A 22,227-nucleotide genomic window follows, 5' to 3' on the forward strand; every position below is an offset into this window, starting at 1 on the left:
TACTATTACAATAGAGTTCAATTTTCTTTAATACATAATTATATTTAGGATCACAATTCAATTAATTTGATTGTTTGAGTGTAATTTGAATTTGGTTTCTAGTGTTAAATTTAGTTTTAGTAAGAAGTTAAATTAATTTATTGTAAATGTGATTTAGAATATTTTTTTAAAATTTGAAATGGGGTAAGGACTCTTTTACTTTAGTTTTCAATTAGAATTAATATTATGATTTAACTTTACTTAGAATATATTGTTTCTAAAATTTATTTCAACATTTCAAATTGTCTACTATTTGACCTCAAGATCATTATTGTTGTATTGGTGTGGTACTATATTCTTTATTTATAACATCCACCAAAATTTAAATCCCTTAAAATTAATTAAATAGACAAGATCAAAATTTGATATATTATTATTCATTCTACTTTTACCAAATAATAGCGTGGGTGTTTTATCAGCTTGGTTGGGTTTAGGGGAACAAGGTTACCTCTCCCAACGGAGAGTTATTCCAAAGCTAGTGTGTTCTAGGATGTCAAAAATGTACGTGCAAAATATCATTGTCTCCGCTCAAATGAATCTTGAAGTTCATCTCCATTAACAAAAGTATTATAAAAATATAACTGTTGGAAAATAAAGTACTTATACCAAGTACATTTCAACTATTTTGACCATTGCCCCAACACATTTTAGATTATTCTTCCAATTTTCAACACTTTCTAGAATTTTCTTCCAATTTTCAAATTTTTCTATCAATGTACAAATTGATTAAAATTAATGAAATGGGCTTGAAATCTATGAGCCCAATTTGGGTTTCCAATAAGAACACCATTACCATCTTTCTATTTAAAAAAGAGTCAAATCGGCCATCAGTCAATTTCATTATTCAGCTAAGCTTTCATTCGAATAATCGCGTCGACGGAAGTGAAATCAGTGTAGAATCTTTTCATCACTGATAATATTAAATGGTGAGGAATTTATTGGCAGACGTGCAATTCCGCGGCTCTTTGAACGTCAATTTGGTGTCTGATGTACATAACTATTATTTGGAGTTATTTGGTTTATGTTAGATGTCAACTTTATTAGTTTGCTTTGCTTAAATCCTAAATAATCTTTTTTAGAAGAAGTTTTGTTTAAACCAAACTACAGCTAACAATTTTTTTTTTTTGATGAAGGGTTCAGGTCTGCGAGGCAATCCAGGGAGGCATGAAGCATCAGAGCTACCAACCAGATAAGGCCACCACTTGAAGATTTAGGAACCCGATACAGACCCACATGTGTCTGAAACCTCTTTGGCTTAGAGCCAAGGACTGAGGGGCATCCACACCGGCTCTTTGTGAGCCATTAAACTTCACCAATAGACCAAGTACCCATTGACAAATTATTGCAATTTGCAACATACCATTAATTGTTTAAACAGTGCCAAAGCACCCAGGGAGGTTAAAGTTACAACGTACATCTTGATATAGACATACTATTGGATAAGGGCCATGAGAAAATCTGTCGCACTTTGTATAACTTCACATTAACAACAGCTCAAATGCATTGCAATGCTAATTATTATTTTAATAGATAAATGCCTTAGTTCCCTAAATTTTAATGATTAAAAAGATGTACTATTTGAATTTTAGTATGATGAGCAAGTATTTAAATAAATAAATCTTGTTGTATGAAAGGTGTTATGGATGGAAAGAATGTTTAAATTAGTTAAGCAATTTAGAAGATGAATTTATATAATAAGATGTTTGATTGTTTGTAAGATATAATTAAAAAATAAATCTTCATCTTTATTAATTAAATTTAAATGATTTAAATGTTCTTAATTAAATTTTAATGATTATTTCTTCTTTTTTTTAAAATAACTAAAAGGAAGCTTTACAAGCTAAAACTAGTCACCTCACATAATTGAACAAGTAAATTGAACTCATGATATGAGAAGTCCCATGACATGTTTGTCCCAAAATATAAAAAAATTTACAAAATATTACTTTCAAGATATATAATTATAACATAACTCAGATAACGATTAGTGAAAAGTCAGAATTTTGAAATGAATAGAATAGAAGTACTATCTATTCCTCTATCGCTACATTTAAAATTTACGTTTATAATGGAAATAACAAGAGGAACTGCTCTCAGGAACAACTGAGATTGGTTTACATGACTATTGACTACTCTCATTGATTGAGCATCCGATTACGTTGTCACACATTAAAACTTGATTCGTAGACCAAAAGTGTTAGTAGTTGAAATGAACTTATGTTTAGAAGCTCAATTTCTTCCTTACTGTGTGATGTTTAAGGGTGGCCCTTTTTTGTAGTTCTTATTCTCAATATACAATCTTCATTATATAAATGTTGGTGCCAAACTAAAATTGATGTGATCTAGCAGATATAACCAATTTTTCTCTAACATTAATTTGTTTATTTTATTTATAGAAAGAAACCCTAAGGGTCTGTTTGGCAGCGGGAATAAGAATGTGGGAATAGGAATACATATTATATTCTTGTTTAGTCAGAATTTGATGGGGATTTCACAGATCAAAAAATTTATGTTTTCTAAAATAAATAAAATTGGAATAGGAATAGTATTTCAATTCGACCTATTTTGGTGGAATAGAAAATGCTCAGTTTTAGGAGAAAATTGGAATATGCACCCAACCAGAAAATTCAAAATTTTAAGAATTTACATAAGTCTATTCCACTCATATTCCCGCTGCCAAACGAACCCTGGCACAATCGCAATTATGGAGCTTATATAAAAAGATCTCCGTCAGACGAATTCGCCCTACAAATACGTAAGAGGAATACGTAAGTGGAATATGTGTGTAAGCTTGCAAAACTCTATATAACGCTGTCAGAGACAATGTAGTGTACAGGTGAAATCCATAGCAATGGAAATCACTAACCCTAATGTCTCCCACCGGATTGACAATTTTGTGTATTAATTTGCCCTCCCAGAAAGAGATACAACGTTTTCATCAATCACCGCGGAGCCGACGTGAATGAAACCCTAGCGAGCCTCATTTATCACAATCTCCAAAACAAGGGCTGCAATGTCTTCTTAGACGAGAAGTCAATTCAAGTGGGAAGGAGAATACCCAACTCTATAGAGGAGGCAAACCGCACATCTTGTGTGCACGTAGCCATTTTCTCCACCAACTATGCAGAATCAACATGGTGCTTGAAGGAGCTCTATCTTATGCTCAAAAGTGGAGCACCAATAGTTCCTATTTTCTTTGGAGTTCAGCCTTCTGTGTTCCATATGAAAGATGAAGGGGGAGATTACGCTCGAGCTTTCCAGGTGCACAAGGACACTGGGAAAATCAAGCCTAAAAAGCTTGAGAAATGGAAGAAGGCTATACGCAAGGTTTCACGTATAGAGGGCTTTATTTTTAAGGGGTAATTGTTAAATCCACGCTCTTGAGTATTGTTGACTAATACTATATTATAGATGCACAAAAATTGTCTTCCTTGAGAGTAACATGAATGTTAGCTTTTCTATCCTCTTCTTTAATGTTTTTTAAAAATCTCTTTAGAGCACCTAGCCTACTTTGCTTCTTATGATGTAGAGTGTATTTTATTAATAATTATTCTATTGTGTTTATCAGTGCTAGAAATATTAATTTCTACTCCAATCTATCATTAAATGTTTTTAGAAGTTTAGGTTTAGGTTTAGGTTGTGTCAGCTGTAATAGTTTCCAGAATTCTATAGATAAGTGTCTTGTCAGCAAATGTTAGAAATCTCTAGAGATTACAAACTTGCCTATAAAAGGGAGTGTTGTGTATCCATTTTGAATCAATCAAAGAGTAATCAAATGCAATTAATTTTTATTATGCCATAGCACATTGCGTTCATATTTTCTTGTGTGCCTCTGCCCACCCATCAAAGTGGTATTAGAGACAAGTTCAGAAGAGGAGTTTGAAGGATTGTGCATAAGGAGGATTGTAGCAGGGAAAGGAGATATAAAGTTATTTTGAGATCTGTAAAAAAAAGAAAATTTACCCTATTTAGGATTTGTTATATCTGTGAATTTTGTTTATAAGTTTCTATCAGGCATGGCTTTAGGGAGTTTTCAGGCTTCAATTGCTATGTTCTCTAGAAGAATTATGATGATTGAGCTTTTAGAATGAAACTTATATTTGATTCCTATGAGTTATTAGATATAATCTTAACTGGTTATGCCAAACTTGTAGATGAGTCTACTTTAAATGCTAATCAAAAGAAAAAGCTTGATGAAAATAGGCAAAAGAGTAAAAAAGCTTTGCACAAGATTTGAATGGCTCAATTCTTGGAAAAATAAAGCCAGCTGTTATAGCCAAGCAAGCTTGGGACATTCTTCAGACTTCATATCAAGGTGCAAGTAAGGTAAAGATTGTCAAATTGCAAGCACTTAGAAGAGAATTTGAGAATTTACAAATGAAGGAGTCTGACTCTATAGAGCAATTTTCAAATCATGTTATAAATGTGGTTAATCAAGTAAGGATGAATGGTGATGAGCTTTCTGACTAGAAAGTTATAGAAAAGATTTTAAGAAGTTTGCCTCCTAAATTTGATAATTTTGTGGTTGCAATTGAAAAATTTAAGGATTTAACAAAATTGTCTATAGATGAGGTTTTTGGATCCTTGTACAATCATGAAGACAGGTTGAACAAGCGTAATGGTAATTCACTAGAGAATGCATTCAAACCAAAAATGATATTTGGAAAAGGCAAAGGAAGAGGAAATGTTGGATTTAGAGGAAGAGGAAGAAGCAAAAATAATTTTCAAAAGGAAGAAAGGAGTCCAAATTCAAGAGGAAGAAGAAATCAATACTCCTGTTCAAGGGGAAGCTATAACAACTAGACATCACAAAGGTATGATAAATCAAATATTCAATGTTATTATTGCAAAAAATTTGGACATTTTTCAAATGAGTGTAAAAAGAAACAAGCTAATATGAGTAAAAAAAATGCGAATTTTTCTGAGAGTAGTTTTGAGATGTTTTTCATTACTTGCAATGTAGCTCAAGAGAGCACAAATGTTTTTTGGTTTTTAGATAGTGGTTGCAGCAGTCATATGATAGGCAATGAACTTTTTTTTGAAAGTTTGGATAGATCAATTAAATCCAAAGTAAAGTTGGGAAATAATGAGATAATGGAAGTGAGTGGAAAAGGCACAATCAATGTTATAACAAAGCATGGTAAGAAAACTATTTCTTATGTATACTTTGTACCTGGTTTGAAACATAATCTAATAAGTGTGGGGCAGCTTAGCCAAAAAGGTTATAGAGTTATTTTTGAGAAAAAAATGTGCACTATATTTGATATGCCTCCTAGTAACATGGTGATTGCAAGGGTAGAAATGACAATTAACAGAATGTTTCCACTTTAGATGAAGAGCAATATGTCTGATAAAGTTGCAGCAAGTCAAGATCAAACATGGATATGGTGCTTGAGGTATGGTCATCTGAATCTCAAGTGATTATCTTTATTGCAAAGGAAAGAAATGGTAAGAGGCTTACCCCCAATTGAAGCATCATTAAGTCCATGTAAAAGTTGTATTTTGGCCAAACATCATAGAGAGAGTTTTCCAAAAGGGATGTCTTATAGAGCAAGGGTACCTTTAGAAATTGTGCATTCGGATATATGTGGTTCAATGAAAATGCCATCATTAGGGGGGAGCATTTATTTCTTAACATTTATTGATGACTTTACTAGAAAGACATGGGTTTACTTCCTTAAATACAAATCTGAAACTTTTAGCAAATTTAAAGAATTTAGGGCTTTTTTTGAGAAAATAAGTGGTTTACTTATCAAGGTATTGATATCTGATAGAGGAGGAGAGTATAAGTCAAATGAGTTTTAGATTATTGCAGAGATCATGGAATCAAAAAGCAATTTACTACCAGTTACACACCACAACAAAATGGTGTTGCAGAGAGAAAAAAATAGGACAATAATGGAGATGGCAAGGAGCATGTTGAAAGGTAAGAATTTGCCTAATGAGTGTTGGGCTGAGGCAGTTTCTTTTGTTTTTATATTTTGAATAGGAGTCCAACAAAGATTGTGAGGGACATGGTTCCATAGCAAGCATGGAGTGGTAAGATTCCTAGTGTTTCTCATCTTAAAGTATTTGGTTATATTGCATATGCACATGTTCCTAAAGAAACTAGAAGTAAGTTAGATGATAAGAGTGAAAAATGCATTTTTGTTGGCTATGATGAGCAATCTAAGGCATATAGGTTGTTTAATCCTATCATCAGAAAAGTCGTTGTGAGTAGGGATGTTGTATTTAAAGAGGATGAATCTTGGGTTGGAAATATAGATACAAATGTTACAAGTGCTGCAACAATACCATATGATGAGAATGATAAAAGGGATCATGAAGATCAAGAGGATCAACCAAGTGACCAAGAAGGAACTCCACCACGAAGTCCATAAGGAGATCACTTAGAAAATGAAGTTGAGCATGGAGAATCTTTGAATTCACAAGTAAGTAATAATTCAAACCCTATACTTGCACAACTAAGATCAAGCAAGAAAACTAGAAGGTTGAGTGAGATTTATGATCAAGGAAGTAAATTAGATTTGCAATCAATTTTTTCTTTATTTACTCAAGATCCTATATATTTTGAAGATGCAATTAAGGAAGAACATTAGATTAATGCAATGAATGATAAAATATAATCAATTGAGAGAAATGATACATAGGAATTAGTTGATTTGCCTAAGAGCAAAGATTACATTAGTGTAAAATGGGTTGATAAGACTAAGTTTAAAGCTAATGGAGACGTAGACAAATATAAGGCAAGATTAGTTGCTAAGGGATTTTCACAAGAATATGGGGTTGACTATAATGAGACATTTGCACTTGTAGCAAGACTTCATACTGTTAGAATAGTATTAGCTATTGCAGCTCAAAACAAATGGATGGTTCACCAAATGGACATCAAATCAACATTTTTAAATGGATATTTGGATGAAGAAGTCTATGTGCAGCAACCAAATGGATATGAAATAAGAGGACATGAAGACAAAGTTTATAAGTTGAAGAAGGTACTCTATGGATTGAAACAAGCTCCAAGAGCCCGGTACAGTAGAATAGATTCATACATGATGAAGAATGGATTCAAGAGAAGCACTAGTGAACCTACATTGTATACCAACATCAATTAACAATGCAAGATTTTGATTTTTTGTTTATATGTTGATGATTTGATCTTCACAAGTAATTTATCTATTGACATGTTTAAATCAGCAATGAAAAGGGAATTTGAAATGACAGATCTAGGATTGATGAAATATTTTCTTTGCATTGAAGTTACTAAAAATGATAAAGGAATTTTATTTGCCAAAGTAAATATGCAAAAGATATTTTGAAAAGATTTAGATTGATAAATTTCTGTCCAATTTCTAGGCTTGTTGTAGTAGGCACCAAATTAAATAGAGAAGATACTAAGAATATGTTTGATTCAACTATATTTAGAAGATTGGTTAGTAGTTTGATGTATCTCACTACTACTAGACCAGATATTATGTATGGAGTGATTTTAATCTCTAGATTCATGGATTCACCAAAGAACTCACATTGGTAGGCAGGAAAAAGGATTTTGAGATATACTGCAGGAACTATGAATCATGGCATTTTATATTTCACTTCAGATGATTTTCAGTTAATTGGATATACAAATAGTGATTTTGTAGGGAATAATGAGGATAGAAGGAGTACATTTGGATATGCATTTCATCTTGGGACATGTGTTAGAGCCTTGACATCAAAGAAGCAACCTGTAGTAACTCTTTGTAGTAACTTTCTCATTAGCTAAAGCAGAGTATGTAGTAGGAACAACAGCAACATGTCAAGCAGTATGGATGTGAAGGATTTTGAAAGACTTAATGAAAGCTTAAGATGGACCTACTACAATCTATTGTGATAACAAGTCTGCTATTGCACTCTCAAAGAACCATCTAGTTCACAAGAGGACAAAGCACATTGGCACAAGTTATCACTTCATTAGAGAGCTAGTTAATAGTAGATAAGTTAATCTATAGCATTATAGATCAGAGGAATAACTTGTAGATATCTTCACCAAGGCTTTATCAGAAGAACCGTTTGGAATTTTGAAGGAGGCTCTGAGAGTTGTAAATATTTAAAAAGTTTTGCAATACTTGATAGTAGAAATTAGTGGGCAGTGTTAGAAATATTAATTTCTACTCCAATCCATCATTAAATGTTTCTAGAAGTTTAGGTTTAGGTTTAGGTTGTGTCAGATGTAATAGTTTCTATAATTTTGTAGACAATTGTCTTGTCGAAAAATGTTAATATTTTCTAGAGATTGTAAACTTGCCTATAAAAGGGAGTGTTGTGTATCCATTTTTTCAATCAATAAAAAAGTAATCAAATATTGTGTCACAGCACATTTATTGTGTTTCATATTTTATTCTTGTGTGCCTCTTCCCACCCATCATGAGTTCTATCCTCAAATTGAAGAAAACATTTAAAACCAATAGGAAAATTGAAATCTACCTTCAGTGGAGATGAACACGGATATATCCCAACTGATTAACCATAAAATTGATAACTGCCTTCTCCAATGATACTCTTATGATTGAGGGCAGAATTTATTATGTCTACTTAGATATAATGATTTCCTCATAATTTATTAATGATACAATGGATGCTTAGTCAGAGGAAGCTATTGGAGGAGACTCAACCCACATCATTTTGGGTGCATGTATTGATCACCTTCTAGTAACCCAAGTTCTTCATCACTTAACTCTCGCTATCAACCCTTGGTAATTAGTGTTTAGGAAGCTTGGAAATTGTTGTTTATCTTTACCAAAATTGTAATATTTGAGTTTTTCATTATTAATGTTTTCGATGGAAGCTTTGATTTTACATCTGGTTGTCACAGTGATTAGATATTTCTACCATATCTTTTGTGATGACCCATTGGTTTTAGAACTTGTAACCCATAAGCTTCTATATTAGGAAGCACTACCATAGTTGGGACTTAATTTGACCCTTCATATCTCATAAATTATCATTGCTTTAATAGCTATTAGCTTCATAATAAAATACATACTTTAGCTAGTTGGGATTAGGAGTTTGAAAGTTACAAAACCTAACTACATATGCTTACTAAAATGAACAACTTGGACCTTTAATTAGATCATAATATATGCTCCTAATTGTTTTCTTTTACATTATGAAAAATTGTGAACTTGTAGTGGTTGAATTAAAGTGACCATGGGAATGATATTGTTATTGTTAGCTTAATAGACTGAACTATTACACTTGTTTTGAAGATTTAGTGTTATAATGTTATTCTAGTGCCTACTTTCCAAATCATAGCCTTGATAGTGTCATGTTCTATATTTCCTATTAAATACCTTTAGAATATAAATTTCTAAATGGGAATCTATTTATTTATTTAGGTTAGCACCTTCATGGCTACTAGCTTGACCTAGTAGAGATTAGTCATTTAGTAAACTCGAAAAAAAAAAAAAAATTTAAATCATGACCTGAGGAAATAGCATTGGGGTTTTCAAAGAATTAATTTTTATTTTATGTTGATTACAATGAGATGTTCTAAAGTGAGATTGAGATGAAGATAGACCATTAGAGATGTTTTTTTCTATGTGGATTCATGAACTATTACAAAATTGTTATGTACTTATCCCTTGATTTGTGAGAGCTTCATGTGTTGAAATAAAATATGATTCTTGATAAGACAAAACGTTATTTTGTTGCTAAATATGTACTTAGTGTAATTGTCTTATAAAAAGAGTTCGAGATATGTTGGAGTTCTTGAGATGCTTTGATAATGAGTAGGATTTGCATTCGATATATTCTTTGATGATGAAATGATTTAATGCGTAATTGAAAATGTCTTATGCCAATTTAATGATCATTGTATATGAAACATTTTGATGATGCTACATATTAAATTGGTTATGATGCTTATCTTATATGTGTCACATGCATATATGAGGGTTATGATGTGAATAGGAAATAGGGATGATAAATTTCTTTGATTATGATAACATTGATCAATTTTGTGGTTTTGTGAGTGTCTAAGTAGTTGTGAATGGTTTTAGAACATGAATCCTTCTAACCACATGATTCCATTACAACTCTGGGTATCTTTCATGTTAGGAAATATTTTGGGGAAGCTTAATAGGTTCATGATAGGGTGGTAAAACAATCCTACAATATTCTCATCCTTGTTTCCTTAGACAAGTTTTGGAGCTCGTTTCAACTTGGTCTTTCTATTTAGATCCTCTCGGTATTTTGGTTTCTACTATCTATGTTTATTTTAAATTTTGATGATAATTAATTATTATTGACTATTTGATATTCAAAGGACTTTGACTCTCATTTAATTTTCCACATTTTATGCAGATTTTTTATGTCACATTGGTTTTGCAGGGGCAACCTTTACACTTCGACCCAAAATGGTTACTTTTGTATTCTATAGTATCCGCTAACTACAAATATTTTTATCAAAAACCTTGCTTTATGAGAGCCAAGGCTTTTTTGAAATATTGAGAAAATTCTCCCATTATTGCATAGGTGAATGGTATATAATATATTTTTTATTGAAAATATTAACTAATTAGATTAACTTAGTGAACAAAAATTTAATATCTAAATAAAAATTAATGGACGGATAAGGTCACTATCTCATAGTCACATGGGATATCCATAAACAACAAAAAGCTAAATGGTCATAGTTCAAAAACAAAATGCTATCAAGTAGCCAAACTCATAGTTAAAGTTGATGGAGGGTTTGATTCACCACTCTTTCCCTATTAGGACTCCTCCATTGGTTCATAATCTAGCAATGTCTAACCATTTGCATTATTTTTATCAATCTCTTGATCTTTATATTTTTCTGAAAAAAAATATCAAACCTTAGAATGTCTTTAATAGAATAAGGCCAACCCAAACAACCCACTTTAATTTCTAGCTAACACTTGGTGGCCTACTACCATAGGCCTAGCTGATGGGAATCTACACTAGTGTGGAGAAATAATAGAACAAAGCCATGATAATGGGTGTAAATGATGACAATAAGTTTTCAAGTGGCAAATGTCCTTGAGAGAAGACTCCCATTTATACAACTAAAATAGTAATGCATCTATAAAAATGCTTTTATATCATTAAAAAGTGTCTTAAATAATATAACTATGATATATAATAACGGACATTGATATGGAAAAAATTAGGTACTTCTAAAATACTAGGAAATAAATTATTTTATATGTATAGAAAATATGGAACATGCCTATGAGGTACCATGAAATAATGTCATTGAACTATCAATGCATTCAACCTAAAGTTGGATATCATTTAAGCTCTACATCTAATGGTAGAAATAGAGAAACTCATGCTTCTCACCTAATGTAATTTTTATATAACCGAGGAAAAAATCCCCGAACTCAAGTTGTTTCCTATCCAAAAAAAAATGATATGAAATTGAGCATGTTGAAGACATAATTGATAATAGTTGATTATTTGATACAAAGGAACTTCCCAATATGTAAATTTTGAAATGTGCATAATTGATAAAATCTAATGATTCTACAATAAGTAACATTAGGAATTCCTATACAAGTAGTCAATAAAATTATCATCCTTGATTGATGAGTGATGTTATCAAAAACTGCAAATAGATGGAATATGTTGGTATCTCTTAATTACTAGTGTATATCACATTCACAATATGACATGGAGGTTGTATGAGGGGTTGGTTGTATGAGGGGCCAACCAGAGATGAAAGGTAATGATAACTAGATGTGAAGATTAATAAAAGAGAGATGGAACCTATATAAAAAGCATATCTACTTAATCCAAACATGTTAGATACAAAATATTTACTTGGAATTTATGATGTCCTCATGTAGTTTTAAACTTTTTGCATTGGCTTGGAACATTCCTACTCTTCATCTATTAAAAAATATTTGTATAGTTTATATGTATGGATATTGGTGGCCTAGTTATGAGGTCAAAAAATGAATAAACCTAATCTCTATATGGGGTTTGAACAATAATATTTTCCAATTGATCAATGACCTTATTAACCTCACTATATAATGCCCAATTTTAAACTTTAATAATTTTGGAAGTATAGTCCCCCCATTTGATAAGGTGTAAGTTATCTACTAAAAAGACACTTTTCATGTATATTAATGTATTAATGATCAACTAAGAATTACATTTAAATTGGATTTCATCTACATTAGGTGATAATTAAAATTTGATATAATAAAGGAAAACTTGGTTTTTATCAACATTATTTCCTCCTATAGAAAGTTTTGAAGTGAGATATATAAAAATGTTCCCTAGTGGTTTCTAATTAAAATACTTTCTTTTAACATCCTCCATTACATTTTCAAGATCCATTAAAATTAATTTAAATAGTATTTAATTTTAGGTACACATTGTTAGATGCTTCCATTATTATATGTTTATGCTATATGTCGAGGAGTTGGTTAGATGTTTTTGGTATGATAGGCATTAAAAAAATTCATTGATGTTTATGTGTATGTTTTGTTGTTATAGATAGTACAATATAAAGTATGGTCATATTTGCCTATTTAATTGAAGATCTACGAATGCTTTTCTAGTTTGAGTTTCTCAAATTTCTATCATTGATTATGGTCAACTTAAAAAGGTTCACATGGTTTCATTATTGAGTTTTAATCAAATTTTTGGTTACTAGCTCCATTATATTCATGTGCATAGAGGTTGAGTATTTGGTTTAGTATGAATTACAATGATGATTTAGAGGTTATGGTGGTAGTATTATTAATTTTACCTTATCAATGTATTTTTATTTCTATAATTGTTCATGATTCTAAGTAAACTAAGGTATATTTTGATTGGATTAAATTGGCCAAGCGAATATTCTTGACATTCAATGCTAAAGATGAGTTTGAATTTTATGCAAGTGATGTTGCAAAGATTTTCTAGATAGTATTGATATTACTTATTTTTGTTCTTGGATGGTGTGATGGCTATTACGGTGGTATGCATTGATTGAGGAAATCATAATATCTTCTTTTGGTACTAGAGAAACATCCTTTGAAGAAGCCTAATTGGTAGAATGAGATCTAGCATGGAAAGTTTGAGGAAATATATTCTCAAGTTGGAAGGTGAAAATTATCTATTATGAAAGGATTATATGACTACCTATGTGACATGCATAGTAGATAGGTATAGGGAATTAAAAATGGACATTAAGTATTCAAAACTCAATGATTTATGTAGTGCCTGCCCTTGGTTCACATTTTGTTATCATTGTCGAACGCTTTTAGAACTTGTTTTATGTTGATGGTTAGCAGCATTGTTTTGAGACTTTCAGATATTGTGTTATGGATTTAGTTGATATGTGATAAGAACACTTAGACTTTACATTTCATGTATATATTATGATTTCAGTTATTGATGATGATTGGTTAGATGGTTTATTACATGTGTTTTCTTATGGATACTTACCCCATACTTGCATGTGTATGGTGTGCGTGTTTGTTTTCTTTATGTATGGCGTGTCTGATGCGGTGAAGGAAGGGAGTTGTAGTCACCTGCTAGTCGAGATCTACATGATGCACCACTTCCTACCATTTCCTATTTAGTTTAGTATATATTGTGCTTGTACATGCATGGTTTTTATGCAGGTTGCAGGTATCGGGTATCGACTTCCCTGAATTGCCAAGATGAGTGTACCCTATCACATTATCTCAATGCTAAGAGAGGGGAGATAAATTCTCAAGTCCAAATCCCAACCCTTTAAGCCATTTGTCTTAATTGGAAATTAGGACAAGTATCTGAGTTGAGTACCCTCTGAATATGTCGGATGACGTAATTCATGATATTAACCCTTGGTTTGATTTTGTATGTATTTGGCTATGATGGGTTTTTGTATTTTATTTTATGATTCTTTGATGTATTTTCTATTAATTAAACCTAATTAAAAGATTTAATTAATGGTTTAATTTAATAGAAAATTATTATGATATTTTAATATTTGTTTTATTTAATTAATTGGAAAATTAATTAAATAAAATAATTAAATTTGAAGATGAAAGTTATAATTTTAAAGTTGGAATGTGATAATATTTATTTAAGTTAATAAATATTTTAGCAATTAAGTCTCTAAAATAAATGTAAAAGTGGAAAATATATTAAAATTATTAAAAGATTCTAGATTTCTTGTGATTAAAATATAAATATATTAAGATAAAAACAAGTGGAATTATTAAAGTTAGTGCATGAGATTTAAAAATAATAAATAAATTAAATTGAAAAGAGTAAAGTAAATATTATATTAATTAATGTGCATTATTTTAATATTTGTTAACATAGGAGTTTGCACTCTAAGAATGCACAAGTTTTCTACACTTAGGAGTTAGCATATTATTTGAGCACATGGTGTCTACAACCTTATGACTCATCTAGAAGGTTGGAGAAGACTCATGCTTAGTTGTCATGCTTATCTTCTAGTTCTTTCTAGACACATTCTAGATGCATCTTAGAGGCCTTTAAATAGAGGCTCTCTTAGTGTGTTTTGACAAGCTTCAAAGCTTACATGCATTTGAGAAGCCCATATGTTTCTACATGCTTATATGCTTCTACAAGCACTTCTAGTCACTTGGAGGTTTCGGTTGGCTTAGATCTTGGAGGAATTGCGAATGTTGGAGAAGGAAGGGATTTTGTTTTATGGACTTCTAAGGCATGGCAAATTAGCATCAGTGTCCAGGTGCACTCATGATTTTCGCATACTCTATTTACACTCTTTCTCTTCCTGTCTTCTTCATGACTATTATATGTGTCTAAATGTTCTCTATGATTGAATCTTCAATTTTGAAATTGGAATCTAGATATGTATGTTAATTTTAATTGGTTGAGAAGAAAACAACAGAAAACCCTCGTTTCAATTTAAGAAGAAATTAGATCTAAATCGGGTTTGGATTCGAATTAGAATCGAGGACTTGATTAGACAAGGGTTTGTATTTTAACAAAGAGTTTTAAGTTAAAATTTATAATCAAACCCAATAGAAGGATTAATGAGTAAATTACTTTATGGAAATTCTTAATTTATAAGATAAGATAGCCCTTTTATTTATAAACTATGTTCTTTTTTTTAGAAATACTTATATGTTCAAATTTGCATATATATATATATATATATATATTGAAAACTGAACGTCAATCACAGTTGAAAGACATTATGGAAAAATTTGAATCACGCGAAATGTTTAATGAAAAATGTAAATAAATTTTTTTTATTAAAAATGATTTGAGAAGGGACCCCCCATACCCCCCTCTATCTTCATGCGACAACGGGTACTATGGTCGCAAGGTACCTGCGACGAGCCCTTTTACCACTGCACGGCCTTTGTTAATTGCTCAATGATTTTTAAATCACCTAAACTTCAAATGCCTCCTCCCTACTTTAGTATGTTTAAAATTCGATTAAGTTTTAATGAAAGTTTTGTTAAAAGTTTTTATAATTATGGATATATATTACTAAAAGGTTATGAGCAATATTGTTTATTGGTCATTTTTATTAGTTTTGTTAATAATATTGTTTGTGATAATTATATATTAATATTATAGTTTTATATTTAGAATTTAATAATTGACTTAATGAAATTTAGTTTAATTAAGGTTAATCAATAGAATATATTATAAATCAAAGTTTCGAATTATGCAATCATTGTTTTGATAATATTGTGTTCATTAGAATTGCTATTTGGTTATTGGAAATTGATAGGGGTCTTTTTGAAACAACATTTATACCAACAAAATATTATTAGAACAATTAGAAAATTGAGTCTAATGGTTGACTTTTAATATTAATTATTTAATGTATATTAAATATTATTTAATATATATTAAATAATTTAGAGATCGTAATTTTATATTACATTAATGATAGTTGTTTAATGAAGATGATTTTAAATTAAGAGACTTTAATGATATGGGATTAAGTATTATTAAATTGACAAAGAGACATTGTTACATTATAACATTGTTATAACATAGCTACGATTTGAATTATTATTATGTTATTGATTAATACGTTATGTATTATTAAATAACTTATTGATATACCTTAATGGTGTTAAGAGTTAGTACAATATTAACTAATGAAGTTTATGGAAGGTTTCTTTGGATTGATTAATAATAGTTTTGATGAGTTTATTAATGTTTGTTGGGTCTAACAAATTATTAATAAATAATAGTATAATGGTCCAAATGATTATCATTAATACGAATTTGTTAAGGAAACATTAGTATTCATAAAAGAATGACAAAGGTGGTCATTATGCTATTAAATATTAACAAGTTATTATTATTGAACTATTAATATGAATATTTGTGTGTTGGATTGTAGTTGACTTTTTACATAGAAACTATTGTTAGTTATTAGTCAACTGTTTCTCATTGGGATGTTGGTATGGTTATGTAATTATTAATTAAATTAATTGATTAGAGTTAACTAAATTTAATTGATAATTACATTATGTAATAGAGTTTTGGTTGATATAATTCTTTTAGCAAAGTTTTAAAGTATTTACATCGAAGTTGATAAGTCTTATTCTAATGACTTTAGATATTTTAATGGTTGTTAGTGATGATTTAATCAAGAGACTTGAGTTTTAGTGATATTTAATTGAGTTTTAGTTGAGAACTATTAGAATGTTAAGAAGGTCATGGATTGTGTACCTATGTTAATTGATTGATTTAATTGATCATTTTAATAAAGTTATAATCTTCTTATTCAAAGATTGATAACTAGCTTTCTTATATTTAAATGAATAATGATCCTTTGATTATGTTGACAAGTTGAATTAATGATAAGGAAGAGTTGCAATTAGTAACATTGATCTTAGCAAAATAAAGCGAATGATTTTATTAAGTGTCAAATGATTTAATGAGTAAATATTTATCCTTCAATTATTCTTAGAATATTATTTTAAATAATGGAAGAATAATGCTATTGGGGAAACAAACGAGTTGACATGTAGGTCAAATGGTAAATCTTATATACTCGAAGTATACTTGCAAACAAAAATAGAAAACCTCTACACTTAATTCAACTATGTGATTTTAGTAAACCAAAACATGAGTTTGCATTGTGTTTTCTCTATGCTTCTTATTTTGGGTTTTTTGGTTGACTAGTCTTAGATTGTTACCAGAGGCTTAGGGGTTATGAGATGTGATGGCATGTTGATCTTATTTGGTCTCGATCTTTCTAAACCCAACCATGGTTATGTGATGGAATGCTCTATGAGATGTTTGTATTACTGATTGTTATTGCTCATCAGTCTTCTTGAGTGAAGCTACGTTATATGTATCTGAGACACTTGACTTAACCATTTTTGAGTCATCGATTAGTTAGCCTTGGATTACTTTCTAGTTGTCGTGATGGGACTGAAATGTTGATTTATTTCTTAATGATTTCATGTTGTGATATGTTTTGACTCAACCATTTTGGAGTCTTCGATCAGTATGATTTTGAGATATTTTTTGGTTGTTGAGAACCAATGGATACTTTTGATTATCAGTGATACCTTAAGTTTCCAATAGAGAATTGTTGTGATCATGATTATCTATGGATGCTTTTTAGATGCTCATGGAGATTTGATGCTTTTATTGTAGATATTTGATGATTCTTATTGTGGATTATCTTTTGTTATTTCTTTCTAGTTGCTCGTATAGGACTGGGGTGATTTTATGATTCCATGAGCTTAGGGTAGGTTATCTACTTGTAGTGTTAGGAAGTGGCTTGCAATGGGGGTCGGGGCCCTAAGTGGTTGCCAGGGTAACTCATTGTAAGTTTTGTTAATAAGTGATAACATTTACACTAAAATGGGATTAAATGAACCTAAAACGATAATTATTTTTTTCTCGCCCATGCCTTGAGTGCTTGTACAAACTAGGATGGGAGTAGAGAGAATGCTTGGTTACGACCTTGCATTCCATAGTATGCCTCGTCTGTATGAGAGGATACTAGTGGCCACATAAGGATCAGTAGGAACCCATGGAGTTGTAAGCTAACTGCCAGGGTAACTTCTACATGATATATGCAATGACACTTGCCTACTTATAGAGTAGGTTTCCTACATGTCATTGTGTGCCTCTGGGAGTAGATGTTAGTTTTGTGATTGGAACCTTTGAGTTAGTATACTTTTAGGATTCCTGGACTTAGAGAGTGTTTATGCTTTGTGATTTGATAGCCTATTTGGGACTTGAGATTATCTCCTCAGCACGGTGGGAGTGGACCATTTAGGTTCCATGCGGTCGGGTGGTAGTGCTTATCACTCTTATCATTTTAGATCTATCTAAGACACCGTGGCTGATGCATTCTTTGTTGGCATCTTCTTCATGGATTATGATGGTGGACATATATCCTCACATTGATGATTTGCATATGTTAGATGATGTTATCTTATGCTTTAATTTGCATGCTAGATTACTTTCTGCATATGATGTAGTATGGTTTAGGAGTGACATTCCTACTATGTTAATAGCCGATGATCTCTTTGGTGCTTTGGGATGTTATGCACAGAGGGATGGCTAGGATCCACAATGGTCTAATGATTCTATTTACGATTGGGAAGAACCGTGCACTTAGTTATTCATGTTTGTTATATAAGGTTATCTTTTATGATGGATGTTTATATCTTTTGTGATGATGTATCATTTATGACATGTGGTTTCATTTATTTTAATTTCATCATGGATTAGAGTTAGTATGATGATGTACTTCATTTACATGGATGATTATTCTTTCAAGCCTTACATACCCTGTGACATGTACAGTGGATGATTGAGCAATCAAAAATGTAATTTAAGAATGTAGGATTTTTCATTATGTGGATGTAGTATTAGATGGAACATAATTAGTTATGATTAGATGTGATTCAACGTTAAGGGATCTTTAAAGAATGTAACTTGTTATGTATGTTATGTTTACTTGAATTGATGCTAATGCTTTCGTTACTATGTATAAGTTGTGTATGGTTTATTTTTCATGTTTTTAAAAAAATTAAAAATTGTTGTTTGGAAAACATAGTGAAATTTTAGATTAATTATTTGGATCCCTTGGTGGAGCATTACAATTTATCTCAAGATACTACAGTAAAAAAGAATAAATTCATTGAGAACATGTTAGTAAGAGAGCAAATTATTAGTGGATTATAAATATCTATCGATGTTTAATAGCTTACTAGAAAGTCATACTCTAAAGGAAAATAGATCAAATGTTGCTTCCTAAATGAAAATTCAATACTCAATGATTTATCACAAGGTACTACAGTAACAAAGAAGAAATTCAAGGAGAACATTTTAGCAAGTGAACAAATTATTAGTGAATTTTATAATATAAAATATTCACATATCTATGGATGTTAAATATCTTATTATAAATTCATACTCTAAAGGAAAATAGATGGGATGTTGCTTCCTAAATGAAAAGTAAATAGATAAACCAAATGAATATGTTTTTGGTTGACACAAGATTTACTATGATCGAAGGATGTTCTTGCATGAAAAACCTAAATTGAATAAGAATATTTTCCATAAATGGAACTTAGTAACATTTTATTAGATTCACAACTAAAATCCAATGCTCATTCTTTACCCATATATCCTCTTCACCAGCATGCAAATGACTTTTCTAATTAAGAAAATTGCTACTCCTACTATTGATGATGCAATTATTTAACATAGCTCTAGTAAAATACTTCTTTCTCTTATAGAATATTCTTCTATCTATTCCCTAATCTCTTACTTATATATTTATTCCATAGTAATCTTTACTCATAATAATCAAATAATTCATTGGTAAGATGACTAGACATCTAGAATCCTTCAACAAAATCTACCTCTTTTAATTTCTTACAAGATCCTTTTGATCATCCAACACCATTCATTTAGTAACCTGATAAAACATCTTCCCATCATCACTATTATTCAAATTCACAAGTTCATACTCAAACATCAAATATTTAAACAAATATAATATCTAAATAACATTTTCATCCACCTACTATAAATACATCATCTTCTAATTCAATATATTGTGATCTACTAAGGTGTGAATCTTCATACTTAGTTTGTTCTTTTCATCCCGTCCTCCTTCAAAGGAATTAGAGTAGTTCTTAATTCTAATAACTTAATATACAAAACCTATATGTTGCATTGTCTATAGTAAAAAATAATCTGTTGATATATATGGAAAAACAAAATAACACCAATACACTCCACTAGTAAAAATAATAATAAATGAATAAATGAATAAGATGACTCGGTGAGTTTATGAGGTTATAGTAGGTTTGGAAGATGTTGTAAAGATTTTGAATAGTATTCATGTTTTTATTTCTTCTTCTTCATGAGATATTCATCCTAGTGGTTAATATTGATAGAAGATATTAGAATACTTATTTTGGTAGTGGGTAACAATTTCTTTATTTAAGTCCTAATAGATTTGATGAAGTGAAATTTTGAGATTTTTTTAATGCATTGGTTATGGTGTAGCATGTTTGTCAATGGATAATTATGTCTTGTGTAGGTCTTTACCAACTTGACTTAGATTGTATCAATGATTGAGCATATTGGTTGTATCTTCATTTATGATAGGTAAGATATAATACCTAGAGGATGTTTTACTCTTTATAATGGTATTAATGAGAGATAAGTTGTTTAATTGAGAGTGTGCAATGACAAAGAGTGAAGAATTAGTATGGGAGGATAATATAAGTAGAGTGAATTACTTTTAATTATAATTTTGTAGGCATATAAAATTATATTTTTTGATTTGGTTATAATGGACTTCTTGTCCATATTTATGTAATTATAATGAGATCAACAAACCTAGTTGAGGACCAAGTCTCAGATTGTAATGTAATTAGCATTCTCTATGAAGTGAACCTTATTGATTTAGTTGTGAGAATTTTGGTGTATGTGCACCTCTTATTCTCTATTTCTATACCCTTGACCAAAAAATTATTTTAGTAGACTACATCAACTACTGGATTATATTTTCATTATGGTTTATGAAATATAATATCATATGGTGTTCTTTTGTTATGTGTTGATGATCTTGCATTTTTTATTTATCATTTAGATCTATTTATTTTTTAGAGGTTTTAACATAACAATTTGTGCAATTTATTTAGCCACCTCTCCTTAGTTGTACTTGCCTACTTAGGGACTCAAAAAGATTTAAAAGATTATGAACTCACAATTTAGAGAATTTATAAAAATTAAAAATTATCATTTTAAGATGGATAAATATATATATATATATTGCTTCTAGGATAATGTAGATGAAGAAAATGTTGAAGAATAATGGTATTACTTTTTCTAAAGCTACCATTATACATTATGATAAAACAAGTACAACAAGTATGTTAAAGAATATTGTTTTAAATAGAAAGGCTAAACACATTGCAATAAATTATCATTTTTTTATAGAAAAGGTTGCAAAGAAAGAGATAATATTAGAGTATATAAGTAAAAAAGAATAAATAGAAGATATATTCACTAAACCATTAGCTAAGGACAACTTTGAGTGCCTCAAAGGTATACTTAGGTTAATTTCCCCATCTAGTACAATGCAAATCATGCAAAATTAGATCTATCTATTTTTATCATTAAACTATTCATTCATCTTAGTGTGATTCCTTATACTAATCTATAGGGGAAGTGGTCATTGTGAGATTAGAAAATTCTAAGAGTTGTTATCATTATATTTATGATGTAATAGTGTTTTCTAACACTTGCACAATATTTGGTTATAGATTGGTTTAATCCAATCATAATACTTTGATGGAGACATTCATTAAAGAGTGAGCATTTCAAATTGACACTAGATATTTTTCATATTGGCACATTTGTCATTGATATAAAAGGCGGATAAATCAATGAAAAATAAGAAGAACCTAATGAGGAAGAGATACAAAGGGGGTGTAGACAAAGAAGAAAATTATTTATATGGTGAGGATATTCATAAAACTCAAAAGGATGTATATGCTGAGGATAATAAAAATATTATAATTAAAAAATTATGCTTGGATTGATGATTTTTCATCATATTTTCCCATCAATTCCAAAAGCGGAGAATGTTTGAAATAGATGTTTGGTTGGCACTTGGATGTACTATTTTCATATTATTTTGGTGATATGTTTTGTCATTGATGACAAAATATGTTTATATTATCATGACAAGCA

The 22,227-nt window shown here is 30.3% G+C and overlaps 1 protein-coding gene across 1 annotated transcript; it reads left to right on the forward strand.

Annotated features, from left to right (window-relative positions):
- The first annotated feature begins 962 nt into the window (after positions 1 to 962).
- Positions 963 to 3,402, forward strand: LOC149579992 (putative 2' cyclic ADP-D-ribose synthase BdTIR). The gene is made up of 3 exons (XM_089802928.1): positions 963 to 1,028; positions 1,173 to 1,201; positions 2,958 to 3,402. Exons 1-3 carry the CDS (start codon positions 963 to 965, stop codon positions 3,400 to 3,402), a joined length of 540 nt encoding a protein of 179 aa, XP_089659054.1.
- The last annotated feature ends 18,825 nt before the right edge of the window (positions 3,403 to 22,227 follow it).

The sequence above is a fragment of the Cupressus sempervirens genome, chromosome 1 (assembly GCF_028749045.1).
Source record: "Cupressus sempervirens isolate cs-2001-9-10 chromosome 1, ASM2874904v1, whole genome shotgun sequence".
NCBI lineage: Eukaryota > Viridiplantae > Streptophyta > Pinopsida > Cupressales > Cupressaceae > Cupressus > Cupressus sempervirens.